The sequence below is a fragment of the Spermophilus citellus genome, assembly GCF_964194105.1.
Source record: "Spermophilus citellus genome assembly, chromosome: 10".
Lineage (NCBI taxonomy): Eukaryota > Metazoa > Chordata > Mammalia > Rodentia > Sciuridae > Spermophilus > Spermophilus citellus.
Window position 1 is genome coordinate 28,082,240 of NC_138197.1, and position 19,089 is coordinate 28,101,328.

At 48.1% G+C, this 19,089-nt stretch overlaps 2 protein-coding genes across 24 annotated transcripts in view; one reads left to right on the top strand and one right to left on the bottom strand.

The window, feature by feature from the left end:
- Nucleotides 1-19,089, bottom strand: part of TSPAN11 (tetraspanin 11) — a 750,083-nt gene that overhangs the window by 384,366 nt on the left and 346,628 nt on the right. The window lies entirely within an intron of this gene.
- TEAD4 (TEA domain transcription factor 4) overlaps nt 1-19,089 on the top strand; it is a 70,345-nt gene that overhangs the window by 22,998 nt on the left and 28,258 nt on the right. For 12 of the 21 annotated variants that reach the window (XM_081310175.1, XM_081310184.1, XM_081310179.1 and 9 more), the window contains one exon: nt 5,556-5,810. The exons of 6 other annotated variants lie outside the window; for them this stretch is intronic. In XM_081310175.1, coding sequence (XP_081166301.1) covers nt 5,556-5,810 — 255 coding nt within the window. Of the gene's footprint in view, nt 1-214; nt 460-5,555; nt 5,811-19,089 lie in introns of all 21 variants that reach the window. 3 more of the 21 variants (XM_081310174.1, XM_081310176.1, XM_081310177.1) reach the window with 1 other exon arrangement.

The following is a 19,089-nucleotide window of genomic DNA, read 5'->3' on the forward strand; positions in this document are numbered from 1 at the left end:
GGACAGGCCAGCCAGTCATGGTGGTGGACCAGGAGTGGCAGGGCCTTGCAGGGCCAGGAGCGACTCCATTTCAGTCATGAATCCCGTGGCTCAGGGCCTTGGGTGACTTGCTGCCCTGCTTTCCCTGGGACAGGCCCAATCTTGGGGACACAGGTCCTCAGAAAACCTCCCTTGTCGGGCAGACTCAGGCATGAGCAGCCTCTGGTTTCCCCAGGTCTGCTGCTCCACAGGGCCCATCTTCTGGGGTGAAGAAAAGGATTCTGAGAAGGTACAGGTCCCAGAAACCACAGCCTCGGCTCTCAAAGGATATCGCGTTGGATCAGGGCCTGGGCTGCCCTTCCTTCCATCTCTGCTGATACCCGGCCACGCAGCACCCTCACCCAGCTCAGAGTCCACATCTGTGCCATGTCAGGCTCCAGAAGAAAATCCAGGCCAAAGCCAGGACTAATGAGGACTTAGGTATTGATAGTATGGATTAATTAATATTGGGTCTTCATCTTAGCTGATAGGGGCTTAAGGGATCTTTCTGCTTAGGCTTTAGATGTGCCACTTGACATATTATGTGTACTTTAATAATAATGTTGATGACAGTAAACAGCCCTCAGCTTTGACTCATGTCAAGCCCTGTCTGTACTAGACATCTCACCTTATTGACCATCATCTCTCCATGGTGGATCAGTTTCCCCAGACTCCTGGGAAAAGCCACCTGTGAATATCTGGAAGGTGTGTTCAGAGACGCCAAGGGGTGGGGGTTGGTCTGGGTGGGTGTGCAAGGCACTCATGGCCTGCCCAGGGAGGAACTTAGACCCAGTTTTACAGATGAGCAGGCCGAGGCCAGAGAGTGAAGTGATTTGCCCACTGTTTGCTGTAGAACTGGAACCAACACCAGCCCCCAGCCCCTTGGTTCTCAGTCATCACACTTCTATTTTGTAAGTCTCCAAAATAAATCCCCAAAGAATTTACATATAAAAATCTCTGATGTGCCCAAATTTAGATATTTGCTGAGGTTGTTTTTTTTTTTTTTTTTTTTTTTTTGGTACTGGGGATTGAACTCAGAGGCACTCAACAACTGAGCCACATCCCCAGCCCTATTTTGTATTTATTTAGAGACAGGGTCTTGCTGAATTACTTAGCATGTCACAATTGCTGAGGCTGGCTTTGAACTTGCGATCCTCCTGTCTCAGCCTCCTAAGCCGCAGGGGTTGTAGGCCGTGCTACTGCATCCAGTGAGAAATTTTTGTTTCTTAAACTAAGCAGAGTGAGTCATTCTCCCTGCAGATAAATCATTCTACAAAGAGCCCTTAGCAAACATCCATTCATTTGTTCATTCTTTACTCACCAGCACCATGTGGTGTGCCAAGGACTTAGTGGGATGAAGACTGATCCCTGTCCTGGTGTTAAAATATGGTGAAAAGGAGACCGATAATTACTGGGAGGTGGGAACTCATGTCTGGAAGATGGGGCTGTTGAAAGTTTGGAGAGGGCACCTAATCTATGGGGCTGGGGTCCTCTGACTCTGTAGTGCTTTGGCTGGAACTTAAGGATGAGAAGCAGTTGGTTAGGTGAAGAGGAATGGGGAGGAAAGTCACAGGCAGCACACCCATCAGGAATAGAAAAAGAACAGCCAGGTGTAGTGGTGCTTGCCTGTAGTCCCAGCTACTCCATAGGCCAAAGCAGAAATCCCAAGTTTCTCAACCTGGGTAATTTAGTGAGACCCTGTATCAAAATAATTTTTTTAAAAAGGGCTGGGGATGTAGCTCTAGAGCACTTGCCTAGTGTGTTTCATCCCTAGCACCCATCACAAAAATGGGGCAAAAGTGAAGAATTGTTGAGCATGTTAGGGGTGACTTGGATGGTGGAGTTTGGGGCTTTTAAATGGGTGCAGAGGGAGTACAGTGTCCAACAGGTGGGTGGAAGGTTTGGCGGGAGAGCAATTATCATCTGATGAAGGGTGCTACTGCTCTTGCTGTTATTCTATTGCCGAATGTAATTTGCAAAGTATGTCTTAGGAAAGACTTTTTTCTTTTTTCTTTTTTTTTTTTAAGAGAGAGGAAAGGGAGAGAGAGAGAGAGAGAGAGAGAGAGAGAGAGAGAGAGAGAGAATTTATTTATTTATTTTAGTTCTCGGCGGACACAACATCTTTGTTGGTATGTGGTGCTGAGGATCGAACCCAGGCCGCACGCATGCCAGGCAAGCGCGCTACGGCTTGAGCCACATCCCCAGCCCAGGAAAGACTTTTTTCAAAGTAGTCCTAACATGGTCTGCCATCTGATTTGCAAGAGTAATTGTAGAAGATATTTAAAATAATAATAATTATTAATACAGCTGCATTAAAAAAGGGGGAAAATCCCATCAAGAGGTGTGTGGTTATCTTAGAAAAGCCACCGAAAGATTTTAATAAGTGGATGAATCACGTGATTACTGCTGTGACTGTGGTGGAAAGATCATGTAGTCTGAAGGGGTTTGTTGTAGGCATCCAGGTGTGCATTGATGGAAGCTTGCATTTGGGCTGTTGCATAGAGAAGTAGGTTCAGGAGATAAATTTAAGACACAGAAAGGCAGAATGCCGTCATGGATAAATGGATATGGGAAAGAAGATCCAAATAGGCTTCTAGATTTCAGGCCTTTGGGTAGGCTGTGGTTCATCTCTTGAGACAGAGGAGAGGCGCATGAAGAGAATTCAGGGGAAAGCTGAAAATCTGGTTTTTGAACATAATGAGTTTGAGGAGCTTTGGGGATAATCTGATTAGAGATGCTTGGTGAGCAGTTGCTACATAGGCCTACGCCCTCCAGGCAAGATAGGCAGATTTGGTAATCAGAAATGTATGGTTGTGTTGGGAATGATGGTTAGACCTCAGCCCTAGCAACTTGGGTGGCTGAGGCAGAAAGATCTCTTGAGCCCAGGAGTTTAGGGCCAGCCTGAGCAACACAGCGAGACCCCATCTTAGAAACCAAAACCAAAAACAAGTACAGGAGAAGTGGAAGCCCTAAATGGACATCCCCCAGGGAGTCTGTGTAAAGTTAAAAAGGAGTGGTCAGGCCAGAACCCCAAGGATGATATTTAAGGAATGAGTCTTGCCAAATAGAAAGCCCAGGGGAAGAAAGAGAGAGTGAGCCAGTGACAGACAACCGGAGAATCATCTCAACAGCTCTTCCATATACCGTGAGAATGTTACATTTTGTGGAAAAATTGTGGGGATTTTATTACAATTTCATTGAATTTATGGTTTTTTGAGGAGTTTAGCATCTTTATTTATTATATTGTTTTCCATCCATGAACACAGTTTCTTCCCTTTATTTATTTAGATTTTTTTTTTGTCTGTTGAAACAGTTGCAGTTTTCTCTGTAAAAGGTCTCACCTTTTGTTATATCACTGGATACCTTGTGGCTTTGTTTTCTAAGTGGAACAATTTTTTTTTAAATTATGTTTTCTCTCTCTTTTTTTTTGTACTGGGGATTGAACTCAGGATCACTCAACCACTGAGCCCCAGCCCTATTTTGTATTTCATTTAGAGACAGGGTCTCACTAGTTGCTAAGCGTCTTGCCATTGCTAAGGCTGGCTTTGAAGTCACAGTCCTCCTGCCTCAGCCTCCTGAGCTGCTGGGATTACAGGCATGGTGCACCACCATACCTGGCTGCATTCTTGATCTTGTTAACCTTAAAGGAAGTATTTCTAGTGTTTCTTCATATCCCACCCCCATCACCCCACCCCATACTGGGAATTGAACCCAAGGGTGCTTAACTACTGAGCCACATCCCCAGCCTGTTTTTATATTTTATTTAGAGACAGGTCTCACTGCATTGCTCAGTACTTCGCTAAGTTGCTGAGGCTGGCTTTGAACTCAATCCTCCTGCCTCAGCCTCCTGAACTGCTGGGATTATAGGTGTGTGGCTCTGCAGCAGAGCACCTGCTTAGCTTGCTGGAGGCCTTTGGGTTGGGTCCCCAGCTCAGGGCCGGGAAGGAGGGGAGATCCTTTCTTTGTAGAAAATCTCTCCTTTGCAGCTCGGGGTGCTTTTAAGGTCTTCTCTTTTGGTTTGGTATTCTATAGTGTCCCTATGTGTTTATTTAAATGTATCCTGGTTAAGACTCAGTATGGTTCCTGAGTTGGAGGAGTCATGTCTTTCGTTAATCCTGGAAAACTTGTTTTTAAACTTATCTTTTAAAATGTTGCTCTGCTTCACTTCATCTATTCTCTTTTTCTGGAATTCTTTTATGCAGTGCTGAGGTGGAGTCCAGGGCCTCCTGCACACTAGGCATGCACTCTACCACTGAGCCACACCACCGGTCCACCCTCTTAACTATTTTTTAACTATACGATTCAGTAGTGTGAAGTATATTCACGATATTGTACAACAGGTATCCAAAACCTTTTCTTCTAGTGAAACTGAACCTCTGTTGAATAACAGCTCAATTTCTCCTTCCTACCAGTCCCAGGCTACTACATTCTACTTTCTATTTCTCATATAAGTAGAACCATACAGGTTTTTTAATTTTTGTAGTTGTATATGGACAGAATACCTTTATTTTGTTGCTTTTTATGCTGTGCTAAGGATCAACCCAGTGCCTCACATGTGCTAGGCTAGCACTCTGCCACTGAGCTACAGCCCCAGTCCAGAACCATACAGTTTTGTTTTCTTGGTGACTGACTTATTTCACTTGGCACATTATCCTCAAGGTTCATCTATGTTGGAACAGAATTTTCTTTCTTTTTTTTTTTTTTTCTTTCCCCTGTATGGGTATATTGAACCCAAGAGTGCTCTACCACTGAACTATATCCCCAGCCATTTTTATATGATTTTTTGTGTTGAAACAGGTATCCTTAAATTGCTAATGCTGGCTTTGAACTTGTAATCCTCCTGCCTCAGTCTCCCAAGGGATTATAGGTGTATGGTACTATGCCCAGCTAGAATTTTTTTTTTTTTATTTTTAAAGTTGGATAATATTCCATTGTGCAAATATGCGTTTTGTGTATCCATTCATCCAGAGGTGAACATTTGGACTTTTTCCATCTTTTGGCTATTGTGAATTATGTTACTACAAACATGAAAATATCTCTTTGAGACCCTGCATTCAGGTATTTTGGATATATACTGAGAAGTGGAATTGCTGGATTACACAGTTGGTTTGTTTTTGTGTATGGTGTGGGGATGAACGCAGGGCCTCACCCATGCTAGGTGAGTGCTCCATCACTGAGCTATATACCTCAGTCCTTGCTTGAATTTTTTTAGGAACCAAAATACAGTTTTGCACAGTATTTTGCATCCTTTCTCCCAGGTTGATTTAATGTCAGACCCTGGCATTTGGTCCTTGTCTCCTACTTCTCAGCCTGGGCCCTCAGCCATGATAAGAGGTCACGCTCATTTGACAGGTGGGGAGCTGAGCTCTGCAGAGGGGAAATGACCTCTCTGAGACTCCTGCTCTTCTGACTCTTACAGACCTTTTACTTTGCCTCCTAAATAACTGGGGGCTGGAGTAGTCCCTGGGATGTCTGGTGTCCCGTGGTCCACAGGGTTCTTCCCCTTTTCACCTGGACCATGGTTCCTGCCCCAACAGATCCAGCGGGCGCTCCTCCAAGCGGAGCCTTGGAGGGCAACGCCGGCACCATTACCTCCAACGAGTGGAGCTCTCCTAACTCCCCTGAGGGGAGCAGTGTCTCTGGAGGCAGTCAGGCACTGGACAAGCCCATCGACAACGATGCAGAGGGCGTGTGGAGCCCCGACATTGAGCAGAGCTTCCAGGAAGCTCTGGCCATCTACCCACCCTGCGGTCGGCGCAAAATCATCCTGTCAGATGAGGGCAAGATGTACGGTAAGGAGCCTCCTGGGGTGGGCAGCAGGCCCCTGGACTCATGGTCCAATCCTGGAAATAGAGCCAAAGCAGGGGGAATGGACACAATACTTTGGGGTTCCCTCTGAATGACCTCTTAGGGCTTCTGCCAGGTGGGCACTGCTTTCTTCTCTCCTGGGTTCCCCAAGAGTGGGGGCTTCAGAGAAGCCTGGGAGTGGTCTTGAGGGTGGGGCCCTGGAGGTGAGATGCTGTAATAGTGGAAAACTTGGGAAAGGTTTCTTTGATTGGGTGGAACATCTTGGCAGAGAAAAAGGAAATCCTGTGAGGCAGCCCCCGGGCTAATGTTGATCTCTAGGCTACCCACCTTGGCGTCAGTGGGGGACTGGGTTGAGGGCACAGCTCAGTGGTAGAGCACTTGTCCCACTCACACGAGGCCCTGGGCTCCATCCCAGCACTGCAAAGCAATACATAACAACAACAAAAAAACCAAATCGAGTCAGGTACCAAAGTTCTGGGTGAACATAAATTTTGGGGGGACACTATTCAATACTGTTCAGTTGACTAAATTCAAATCTGGCTTGCTTCTGGCATGGGGAGTAGTCGGGCTCAGTCCCTTCAAATACAACCTTCACCTATAAACTTTCTTATGAGGCCAGAATGATTCCTTCTCTCTTGCTGGTTGGGAGAGCAAGGTCCTTTTGAGTTAGACCCCAGGTCTACTCCTCAGACACTGGTTAAAACTTCTCTCTCCTTGCTTGGCAAATTGCCGGATTCTCAGAATCTCTGTTACTTCTGGGTTGCTCCCCCTACACTGCCCCTGCTCTGACCTTCTGTGCCCCAAGGGGAGATTCCTGGAAGACCCAGCTGATGCCTATGGAGCACCTGTGGGGTGCCAGGTGTGCTTTACCTAGGGTATCTCCTGTTAGCTGGTGAGGAAGCAGCCCCTGGGACGCTGGGCTCTTTGGAGAATGGGATGACTGTTCATCATGAGCTAAGTGTGCAGGTGAGAGGCCAAGTGGTGTGCTGGGGAAGGCCAGTTGTTCAGCTGGACAGCTTCTTGGTGCCTGGTCGGAGAGCCAGGACACTTTACAGGGTCTGTCTGTGTGCTTCAGAAGGACAGATGGTCTGCTACACAAGTGTGTAGAGGGTATTCAGTGGAGGGCATGACCTGAGAGTGCTTCCGGTGCCTGGGAAGGCCCTGTGGAGGTGCCAGGGCATAATAGAACCAGTATACTAAAAATTAGTTTAAGTGCCACAGTGGTCCAGGGCCTTAAACTGCTTCCTGTCTTTGTTTTTCTTTTCTTTTTCTTTTTTTTTGGTGGTAAAATGTGTATAATACAGAATTGACCATTTTAACTATTAGAATCTTTAAATTTACAATTTAGTGGTATTCAGTACACTCAAACTTTTTTTTTTTTTTTTGTACTGAGAACTAAACCCAGGGGTGCTTAACCTCTGAGTCACACCTGCAGCCCTTTTTACATTTTTTACTTTGAGACAGGGTCTCGCTAAATTGCTGAGGGTCTTGCTAGGTTGCTGAAGCTGGCTTCGAACTTAGGATCCTCCTGCCTCATCCTCCTGAGCCACTGGGATTTCAGGTGTGCACCACCACATTGGCTAGACTTTTGGGTTTATTTCATTGTTTTGGTACCAGGGATTGAACCAGGGACACTCAACCACTGAGCCACATCAACCCTTTTTATTTTTTATTTTGAGACAGGGTCTTACTAAGTTGCTTATGGCTTTACCAAGTTGCTGAAGCTGGCTTTGAACTTATGATCTTCCTGCCTCAGCCTCTTGAACCACTGGGATTACAGGGGTGTGACACCATACTCAGCCACTCAGACTTAAAATATATAATATGTGTGTGTGGTGTGTGTGTGTGTGTGTGTGTGTGTGTGTAATATTATATTTTTTTATTTTTAGATGGACCTTTATTTTATTTATTTGTGTGCGGTGCTGAGAATCAAACCCAGTGCCTCACAATGCTAGGCAAGCGCTCTACCATGAGCTACAGCCCCAGCCCTTCACTTAGAGTTTTGTTACAACCATTACCACCATCTATTGCCAGAAAATTTTCATTATGCTAAATTGAAACTCTTTCTTCCTTGAATAATAATTCCTCATTCTTGTGTTGAACCCCAGTGCCTGGCAACTACCATTCTACTTTGTATTCGTTTGACTGTTCCAGGGATCTCATATAATGGACGTGTGTAATGATGGTCCTTTTGTGACCGACTACTTAACACAATGTTTTCAAGGCTTACTTGTGTTATAACATGGATCATAATAATTTCCTGTGGAAATTATTTTTTTGGAAGGAGCAGTACTTGGGTTTGAACCCAAGACCTCATGCATGCTGGGCAAGTACTTTGCCACTGAGCTATATATTTGTTTTATTTTGAGACAGGGTCTCACTGAGTTGCCCAAGTTGGCCTCAAATTTACCATCCCCCTGCCTCAGCCTCTTGAGGAGCTGAGTTATAGGCATACTACTATGCCCAGTTTGTTTCCTTTTTAAGGCCAAGGTTCCTTTGTGTGTATGTATATATCATATTTTGTTTATCCATTCACCTGCCAACGCACATTTGGGTAGACGCTTAGTTTAATTTAGTTGTCATAATACTTCATATATATGTATATTGGGGTTAAGAGACTTTATTTGGAGTCGCCAGACCATTGTGCTTGCCAGGCTTGGGGGAGGGCACACTGTAGATTTCTGGCAGGCCTTGGGTTGAAATTCTCTTTGGTAAGAGCAAAACCATTGAGTAGGGAAGTGGCATGAAGATGGTGTTTGGTCAACTTTCTGGCCATGATGGTGTCCCCCTATGTGGCTGTCCTTTTTCTGTGCTGACAGATAGGAGGTATACAGGATGGGGACCACACAGAGGGCCTCAAAGAAGGGAGGGGAGAGTGGCAGAGGACTAATGCCTCTTAATAAGACTCAGGAGCTCCTGGTGGTCCTGGGTATCCTTTACCTCTCGGACCTCTGCTTGCAGGTTCAGAAGTGGTTGCGCGGGGAAGCCAAGAGTTTCCCGCGGCCCTCTGACGGTGGACTGAGAGTAAGGCTTGCAGCCGGCGCTCCTGCCCCCTAGCTCGTGCTCCAGCCTCACCCTGAATGGCCTCTCTGCTCCCCTCCCTGCCCCGCCTCGGCTTGGCCCTGGCTCAGGTGGGTCAGGCTCTGGGCAGGGGGACCAGAGGCTGTGCATCATGTCTGATGACTCACCTGGCCTGTGTGAGTGGAGATACTGGCTTAGCTGCATCTCTTCTTACCAGCCCTGGGGGCCCAGCCAAGATGGAACCAGGAGAGGTGATGGAGGGCCACTCTGCAGGGCTGGCCAGTGCAGCTGGGAGGTATAGATAGCTCTGAGCTCATCCCAGTGTGTGGGCTGGGCCCCTCAGGAGGTGGAGCAGGAAAGTCACACTGCCCAGCTGACTCAGACTTCACTCCTCGCCATTCTGCTCCCATCCTCTGATCTTCCCTCAGGGGAGTGGCTCTGACCATCATGCATCCCCCAGCCACATCCTGAGCCTCCAGTCAGCTACCAGCATCACCAAGAGCCCTATCTTTATACTCCCACCACTTTTTGCCTATCCAGAGGGCTAACCCAGAGGGGCACCTGGTGGGCCACAGGCAGGCAGGCAGGATGGCATGCTGAGAGCAGGATTGTAGATCTGGGGACCTGGCCTCAGCTCTTTGAGGACAGGGATTAGGCCTGCTCCCAGCCCAGGCCACAGCACACCCAGAGCAGCACCCGCTTGCCAGGGCCAGGCAGACATGCAGATGACATGCAAAGCAACACCACGGATTAACACCTGTTATTTCTGAGCCCAGTCTCCCACGCTCGTTGGCCCTGCCCCGCCCTGTCCTTCTTGAGCACCTCTCACCTCTCTTGGGCTTGCTCCCGGGCCTGGGGTGCCAGCCTCCTGCTCACAGCTGCCTTCATTTTTGCCCCGTCACTGTGTAACCCTCGCCCTGGCACTGCTAATGCTGGTCACTCTGACCTCCTTTGGCCAGGCTCTCTGCTGGCCCCTGCGTGTAGGGGGTGGAGAAAAGAAGAAGGCAAAGCAACTTTTTCCCCAGCTGCCTGCATCTCCCCATTGCCCTCTGTCTGCCCACAGCTTGGTGATGGCCTTGGGTGGTCACCCGCCATTTCTGGAGGGTCAGAACCAACTCTGAGTTGTTAGGGTTGCCCCCATGCCTTCATCTTCCTGGAGGTGGCTTTTGTATCCCCACTTCTTTGTCCCTCTTTCTCTTTCTGCTTCTCCTCTTCTGTGTCTCAGGCTTCCTGTCCCGTTATCAGTCATTCAGTTCTTTTTTTTTTTTTTTTTTGGTACCAATGATGGAACCCAGGAGCACTTAACCAGAGAGCCTCCTCATCCCTTTTTTAATATATTTATTTGGAAATAAAAGTACCACTGAGTTGCTTAGTGCCTTGCTAAGTTGCTGTGGCTGGCTTTGAATTCATGATCCTCCTGTCTCAGCCTCCTGAGCTGCTGGGATTACAGGTGTGAGCCACTGTGCCAGTTGTCATTCAGTTCTTTTGAAACATCCTCCTGGAGGGGCTGAGGGCTTGGCGGTTTCTTCTCTATGATTGCAGGGTTTACTGAGAAAGACAGGGGAAATGTCTCTGGGAAGTGAACCACTCAGGCAGGCACTTAGGTGGTAGGTAACCAGGAAACTGGAGGGCTGGGTTATCTTGGTTTTCTGGAAGGAAGTGGAGCCTGAGCCGGTTGGAGAGGTGTGGCAGCTCTGGGGTGAAGGGAGAGTGTATGTAACACTGGCCCCCAGGCAGGACTTTGCATAGTAGCTTTGGGGGACCCTAGTGGAGGATCTGAACAAAGCGTTATCATGACAGACTATCCCAGGGGAAGGGACCCCTAATTGCATGGATGAGACCCAGAGTAATAAGAGGCAGAACTGGAAATGGACAGTGGCAGTCAGGGCTACAATCAGTTTAGGGCTCTTTTAGGGGATGGGACGGAGGTCAGGAAGCTTCACCTCTGCTTGGATTCTTGCCCTTTGCTTTGTCCCCCTGTGGGTTTCCAGCTCCTCCCATGCTTCACTTATGGCCCGCCACCCTGACTGTCTGCCTGCCCTATGTCTGGTGTGATCTTATGCAAGTTATTTTACCTTTCTGAGCTTCTCTTTACCCATTTGTAAAGTGGGGATAATGACACTGCTAGCTTTGTGGGGAGGGTTTTTTATGGTGGGAAAATAGACATTACGTAAAGTTAGTTATTTGTGTTCAATGGCATTAAGTACATTCACTTTTTTTCTTTCTTTTTGGTGGTGCTGGGGATGAACCCAGGGCCCTGCTCATGCTAGGCACGTGCTCTATTCTCCCTGGCTCCCTGCCCCTGATAACATCTATTTTTTACTTTCTGTCTCTATGAATCTGCCTATTTTAGGTATCTCATAAAGATGGAATCATTTGACTTTTTTTTTTTTTTTTTTGGTGCTGGGGCTGAAACCCAGGGCCTCTCCATTCTGACAAACATACCCTGACACTGAGCTACACTCTCGTTTTTTTTATTTTTCAATTTTTTTTTTTAATTTCAAAAGAAGTCTTGCTAAGTTGCCCAGACTGGTCTTGAACTTGCAATCCTCCTGCCTCAGCCTCCTGACTACTTACTATCTGGGATCACAGCATGTGCCCACACGCCCAGCTATATTTAACTTTGAAGAACCGCTGGCTGTTTTTCATAGTGGCTGCACTATTTTATCTTCCTACCAGCAGTCCTCAAGGGTTCTGGATTCCCCGCATCTTCACCAACACTTACTCTTTTCCTCGTTTCTGATCGCAGCCATCTTTGTGGATGTAAAGTGGTATCTCGTGGTTTTTATTGCAATTGCCCAACGATCAGCAACGTTGAGCATCTTTCCACGTGCTTACTGGAATAAGACACTGCTTTTTAGTATTGCCATGGTGATGAGAGCGCATCGCAGGTACCAAAGATGCACAGCAGGGAGTGTGGAGCTGAGTGGACCCTGTTCTTTGCTCTCATGGTACTCACAGTTTCAGGAGGGCTATGATGAGGACTCACACAGCTTTAGCCAAGGCCAGGAGGAAGGTACAGGCCCATCTACCTGCGTGGAGGCAGGAGTAGGTACGCCCACTTAGGTAGAGATTAGGGCAGGCTTCCGGGGGCCCTGGCCTTGAAGGCTGGCCAGGATTTCACCAGAAGCCTCAGATCTCTGCAGGAATAATGGTGGCAACAACTCAGATGTAAGGCCAGTCACTGCCTTCTGAGACTACAGTCAGAGCTGCTCCTCCACAAACAACCTCGTCCTCTAGCCCCAGTTAATCCCTGGACAGAGAGGCTCCCCAGGGCCATTGGGTCTAGGGTGGATGTGGAGCTGAGGCCCAGCCTCTTCTCCCTAGGCCCAACCTAGGGAGGGGACAGAGGGCTTGGAGAAATGGCTCACTTCCCTGAGAGGCCTCTGGTGAACGGAAAGTCCATACAGGTATTTATGTCCCCTGGTTAGGAAGTCTCATGCCTTCAGATTCTCAGCCCTTTTGCATTTTGGAAGCCAATAACATTAATTATAATGGGGGTCTGAACAGCAGCATTCATTATAACAGGACCCTATGGGCAGGTGTGGGGCCTGTCATCCCAGCAACTTGGGAGGCTGAGGCAGGAGGACTGCCAAGTTTAAAACCAGCTTTGGCAACTTATAGAGAGATCCTTGGCCAGACTCTGTCTAAAAAAAATAAAAAGGTCTGGAGATGTGGCTCAGTGGTAGAGCATCCCTAGGTCCAATCCCCAGTACTAATTAAAAGAAAGAAGGAAAGAAAGAAAAGAAAAGATAAAAAGAAAAACAAAACACCAAAAAAACCCCAGGACCTTATGAATAATATGAACAAAACCACATGACTACTAGCCTGCTAAGTGGCAGGTGCTGCTTGCCTGGTGCCATCTGATGCTTCCAAGATCAGACGAGATCGGGCACGTTCAGGGTGGTATGGCCATAGATGCCAGCTAATGCTTATGGCTTTGAGGGAAGGCTGGTGTGGACAGAGGGGAATCGGCATATGGGGAATGAGATGCACAAGTGACCTATCTTAGGCAGGGTTTTGCCAGTGGAGTAACAGTTTTCCTGGGAAGATGTGTCTGAGGAAAGGATTGCACTGACTGCTAGGGCATGTGTGAGGCAGGGTGTGGGCTTAGCAGACAGCAGTGGTGATTCTGTGTGAACACTGGGACTGTTCCACTCTTAGCCTGTGCCAGCCACTGCTCCCCTTCCTCCATGGGCAGCCCTCACCCCTAGTGGGGTGGGGCCTTGGATCTAAGCTATGTGCACTGGGGGCCGTTGGACACATGTCCCCTGACAGATGGGCCCACTGTCTGGAGGGGGCGTTGTTCCCAGCTCCACCCAGACCCTCTTTTGGGTTGGCCAAGGCCACCTGCCACATTGCAATGCCCAGCTGCCCTCCCCCAGGGTCCAGGCCAGCCTTGTGCTTCCCTTGCCTGTGATCTCAACCCCTGAAGGGGAGAAGGTAGTAAGTGGCAGAGGGGACAAGCACAGAGGTCTCTTCTTCTCCCACAGACTCGGCTGGATTTCCTACAAGTTTCTTACTGCCATGGCTCCTCTTCCTGGCTCTGCTGTACTTCAGGGGTCTCCCTCTGGGCCCACACTCCCTCCTCTTTCCCCCCTGCCCCTAACTCTGTGGCTTTCCAGTGTCTGCATCATCCAGAGCTTCTGCCAGCTCTGGGTACCACTGTCCATAAGAAAGTGAAAACTAGGGCAGATTCTCACACCTGTTCTCCCTCCAGGTCCCAGGTGGAAGCAGGGGACCGTGGACCAACTCCATGCAGAGACCCAGAGAATCTGGGGGTCCCTCTAGAGGTGGGGAGCAAGAATGGCCCATTTTAGAAGAAACTCACTTGGAGCCAGGGAGGCCTCCAGGGAAAGAGCATCAATTGTGTAATAATAGTCACAAGGCACTGGGGACAGCCTTAGAAGACACAGGGTCTCATGGTGCCATGTGGCTGTGAATAAACCATTTCTCTTTGGGCTTCGGTTTCTTCTTCTTCAGGTTACACAGGACCTCTGGGATCACCTAATGTAGCCCCTAATTCTAAGAGATGGATTCCAATCCCATGTTCAATAGAATTAATGTGTGTGACAATTAAGAAATAGGCTCTGGGGGCTGAGGATGTGGCTCAGTTGATAGAGTGCTTATCTAGCATGCATGAGGTCCTGTTTGATCTACAGCACTATGCCAATATGTGTGTGTATATTCTGTCACCAGACTGCATGGATTTGAATCTTAGAATCTCAGAAACTTGCTGGCCTGTGACCTTAAAAAGTCCCCACCCCCAACCCCAGTACTGAGGTTGGAACCCAGGGCCTGTGTCTGCTAGGCAAGTACCCTGCCACTGAGCTATGTCCCCAGCCCTTTTCTTTGTTGTTGTTTATTTTTGGTCCTGGGGTTGAACCCAGGGATGCTGAGCTATATCCCCAGCCCTTTATTTGTAGATTTTATTTTGAGACAGGGTCTTGTTCATTTGCTAAGGGCCTCATTGAGTTGCTGAGGCTGGTCTTGAACTTGCAGTCTTCTTGCCTCAGCCTCCCCAGTTGCTGGGATTACAGGTGCAAACAAGTTGTTAGGGAAATTCAATTTCCTTATCTGTAGCATGGAAACACTAGTATCAGCCTCACAGGACAGATGTGAGGACTGAAGGGGAATGCAAACAAAACTGTGACCATATACATATCTGTATTGTGTGGATATTTGTACCAATGAGGTGTGCAGTATCTGGCTCGGGTAGGCGTTCGTTATGGTAATGTTACGAGAGTCGAAGGAAGAGACAGCAGCAGTTCCTCTTAAGTGTAAACCTGGATTAGATGGCAGGTGGCCTGCAGGCAGTGGGATGGCCTGGATGACTTCTGGAGGACCCTTGGTGTCAGGAAGGAAGCTGTGTGGTTCCTCTTGGCTCAGCACACCCACAGACAGTCAGCATCTACCCTGGGCATTGGCAGCTGCTGGCATTAGCCCTGACCAATGGAAGGAGGCAGGATGACATGGTGGTCTGAGATGAGCCCCAAGGGAGAGAGGGGACTGAAGCTCCAGAGACAATGAGGGGAAGAGACAAACTAGAGGACACAAAGCTAGTGGAATGAGTAGGCATAGGACAGGTGCCACATGATCTTCCTTAGATGTGGAATCTACAACAACAAGACTCACCGGGGAGGAGAACCAAGAACAGGAAATATTGTCAAAGAACACAAAAATAATTAGATTAGTTATATAAAATGTATTATATATATTTAATTAGGTATATAGTACATTATTATTAACTAGTCATCCTACTGTGCAATACTGAGTCTATTGCACAGTAGGATGACTAGTTAATAATAGTGTATTATAAGCTGGGTGTGGTGGCCCACACCTGTAATCCCAGAGACTTGGAGGCTGAGGCAGGAGGATTGCAAGTTTGAGGCCAGCCTTGGCAATTTAGCAAGACCTTATCTAAAAATAAAATGTTAAATGGGCTGGGGGTGTAGCTCAGTGGTGAAAGACCTTGGGGCTCAATCCTCAGTACCACAAAAAAAAGAACATTTTTCAAAATCCCTTGCTTCTCTCCTTTCCTTTACTGAAGATCACATCCAGGGCCTTGCACAGGAGTGTGCCATTGAGCTACATCCCCAGTACCACGAGAATAAATTTCAAATGTTTTCACCATGAAAAATGAGATTTGAAATGATGATTAGATTGATTTAGTCATTCCACATTTTAGACATATAATCACTTTGTACCCCCATAAATATAGTGAGAAAAAAATTCAGAGACAGTTTAAACCCCTTGGGTTTGGCTCAAACCCACAGCTGGCCTCTTGCCTAGGGCTAAAATGGCCTTTCTGGCAGGAGAGTCCCCCAGAACTGCAGGGCAGGGATAGGCTCCTGGCCCACGAGGCTGAGTGTCCCATGTTGCCTAGAATGAGGGTCTTGGCCAGCGGCAGGTAGGGCCTCCCAGGTCTGCTTCTGTGTGCTGAGGAACAAGCCCCCTTGCCTTAGGGGTCAGGCCTGCCTGGTCTGTGAAAGGCACGGCATTAACTGAGCATCTTCTTTGCGCCAGGTAGGGCCATAAGCAAGTGGCCTTGCCAAGAGTCAGCTGGGCAGTCAGAGATGTATTGGTGGGTGGTCAGGATGGGACTTTCTGGTTTCAGTTTTCTCCCTCCCTCCCTCCCTCCCTCCCTCCCTCCCTTCCTTCCTTCCTTCCTTCCTTCCTTCCTTCCTTCCTTCCTTTTCCCCCTTAATTAATTGTATTTCTTTTTTCCACCTTTGTGTGTGTGTGTGTGTGTGTGTGTGTGTGTGTGTGTGTGTGTTGCTAGGGATTGAACCCAGGGTCTTGTGCATGCCAGGCAAGCTCTCTACCAACTGAGCTATATCCCCAGCCCCTGGTTTCAGTTTACTTACATGGCACACAGGTATAGTTGCTACCTGCTGTAGGGAGGGGGCAGGTTTACCATGAAGAGCATGAGGCTTATGCTGCAGGAGTCCCTACTTGTATGAGCCCCTTCCATGTCCCTAAACTGAATTTTAGTTTTGTCAGATGTATGTACCTGTGAAGCCATTACCGCCATCATGGTAGTGAACACAGCCATCGCTCCCAGATGTGGGTTTTTTTTTGTGTGTGTGTGGTGCTGAGGACCCAACCCAGGGCCTCACATATGCTGGGCCAGTGCATCCCCAACTAAGAGTTTTTAATCATTTTGTAGTTCTCATTCTTTTTTTCAAAGAGAGCCTCCTAATTTTTGAATGCCTTGGGCCCTGAAAATTCTAGATTTGTTCATGTATAGAAAAACTCAGAGCCAGTTGTGGTGGTGCACACCTGTAATCCCAGCAGTTTGGGAGGCTGAAACGGGACGATCACAAGTTTGAGGTCAGTCTCATGACTTAGCAAGACCCCAAGCAACTTAGGCCCTGTTGCAAAATAAAAAAGAGCTAGGGAGGTGGCTCAGTGGTAGAGTGCCCCTGGGTTCAATCGCCCCACCCTCAAAATGCGGTGCAGAGGAAAGTGCAGACAATAGGAAGTGCTAGGGTGAAGTGGGAGGGTGATTGGGCACTCAGTGACATGATCAGGGAAGACCTCCTGAGACACGGCATCTGGTGGCATTTGAGCCACGAGGCCGTGACAGACCCTAGCAGAGACTTGAAGATGGTGAGCTGTATTGGTCTCTTTGGCTGAATATTCCCCTGAAGGAGGAACAGGAAGTGCAAAGGCCTCACAAGTTCCCAGAACAGCAAGGAGGTCAGGGCGGTGGGGCGGATGGCATTAGAGAGATGCCTGAGCTGCACAGAGCGGGGACAAATCCTGAAGGGGCTTTCAGGCCATCGAAAGGACTTTCACACTTTTACTGCTTTTTTTTTTTTTTTTTAATCTTGCCCAGCTGGCCTCCAGCTTCGGGGCCCACACTCTTTCTGCTGCAGCCTCCCTAGTAGCTGGGACTGTAGGTGCACACTACTGCACCTGGTAGGTCTTGGCCACTTTTAATCAGAGGGAGATGGAAGCCAGGGAGCTGTTTGGGGGGGTGTGGTTAAAAAAACATTTTTTGGGGGAGGGTACCAGGGATTAAACCCAGGGGTGCTTAATCACAGAGTCCCATCCCCAACTCTTTTTATATTTTATTTTATTTATTTTTTATATTTAATTTTTAGTTGTAGATGGACACAATAATATTTTATTTTATGTGGTGGTGAGGATCGAACCCAGTGTCTCACATGTGTGAGGCAAGCACTCTGCCACTGAACTACAACCCAACCCTTATATTTATTTTGAGACAGGGTCTTGCTAAGTTACTTCGGGCCTCACTGAGTTGCTGAGACTGATTTTAAACTTGTAGTCTTCCTGCCTCACTCCGTGAGCCACCAGGGTTACAGGCATGCACCAGTCTGGCAGCTTTTGAATTTTAATTGAATCACTGCAGCTAATGTGTTGAGAACAGACTGGGAGTGTGGAATCCAGGTGGAGAGAGATTTTCATTGTCCAGGCCAGACAGACAGCGTGGTAGCTTGGACCATGGTAGCTATGGGGATGAGCAGCAGCCCAGTTCTGTTTGAAGGGAGAGCCATGGCAAACTCATGTCATTTATTCACTCAGGCACTCAGTAGGTGCCAGTTGTTGGAGATGCAGACTTGAATGAGGGTGTGGGCTCTTCCTCTGAGGCACTAAAAGTCTAATTAGCAGAGATAACTGATAGCTGCTCACTGTGTGCAAGGTGTGGGCCAGAGGAGTAGCACAAGAACTGTCCCCTAGATATTCTCCCAAGTACCCCCTACCATCCCCATCTCTCCAGCTCTCCCACCACCCATCTGAGGCTCTCCCACTCCTCAGCACCTTGTCCCACAGTACTGCAGTCAGCCTGTGGGTGTGAGAAGCCCTCTCTTTGCCTCTGGACTGGTCTCTGATTTGTCTACTTATTTAGACAAAGAACATGTTCATTTTACAGAGAAGGAGGCAAAGCCACAGAGTGTTCTCATTGGATCAGAGTTAAGGTCTGTTTCCTAAGTCTGTAAAAATTTGGTTGGTTGAATCTGGAGGAAAAAAACTTAAAGAAACTAGATTTAAAGAAGAGAAGGCTGGGTGAAGGTCCTCGGAGGGAGCTGACCTGTCAGGGTCTCAGTTCCTTCTTGGAGTTGTGGGCTCCAGCCAAGCTCCCACCTTCCAGGCTTGTGGTCCTTTTTCAGTAACCCAGTAGTAATTATATATAATTAGACCTTATATTTCATAGCTGCAGACTGAGTGCCTCTAGTTAGACATGGAGCAGAACTGTGGGACATTCATTGGACTGACCGAGGTTCCTGTGGAACCTTTCCCTGAAAAGCTTTGAGAAGAGACATCTTGCTGGACTCATGGTTTTAGGTGCAGAGCAGCTCATGGGCAGTGTCTCCTTGAGTCTAAGCCTGAGCCTCTCCTCTCTCCTTTGGACACAGACAAGCCAGTTCTCCTAGCCAGCAAGTCTTTCTGGCAGATAGGACCTCTTGAGGGTGGCCTCTTAATTCAGGCTTGGCAGTGGGGAAAGGTCAGCTGGGGGGCCAGTTTGGTCTTGGCCCAGGCTCGCTGGTTACAACCCAGGTGGCAGACAGCCCGCTCGGCTCATGTCCCCCTTTATCAGCAGCTTCCTCGTGGGCCACTCCAGCCTCAGCAGCACAGGGCAGGCTGGAGCTATGCCCTCTGGCCCCAGAGCTGGAGCTAGGAGGCAATGGACAGATCCCCCAACCCCAGACCTCGCCCTCCTTCTCCCTCATCATCTTCTTCTGTGTGGTCTAATCCTACCCAGTGGTCATGGTC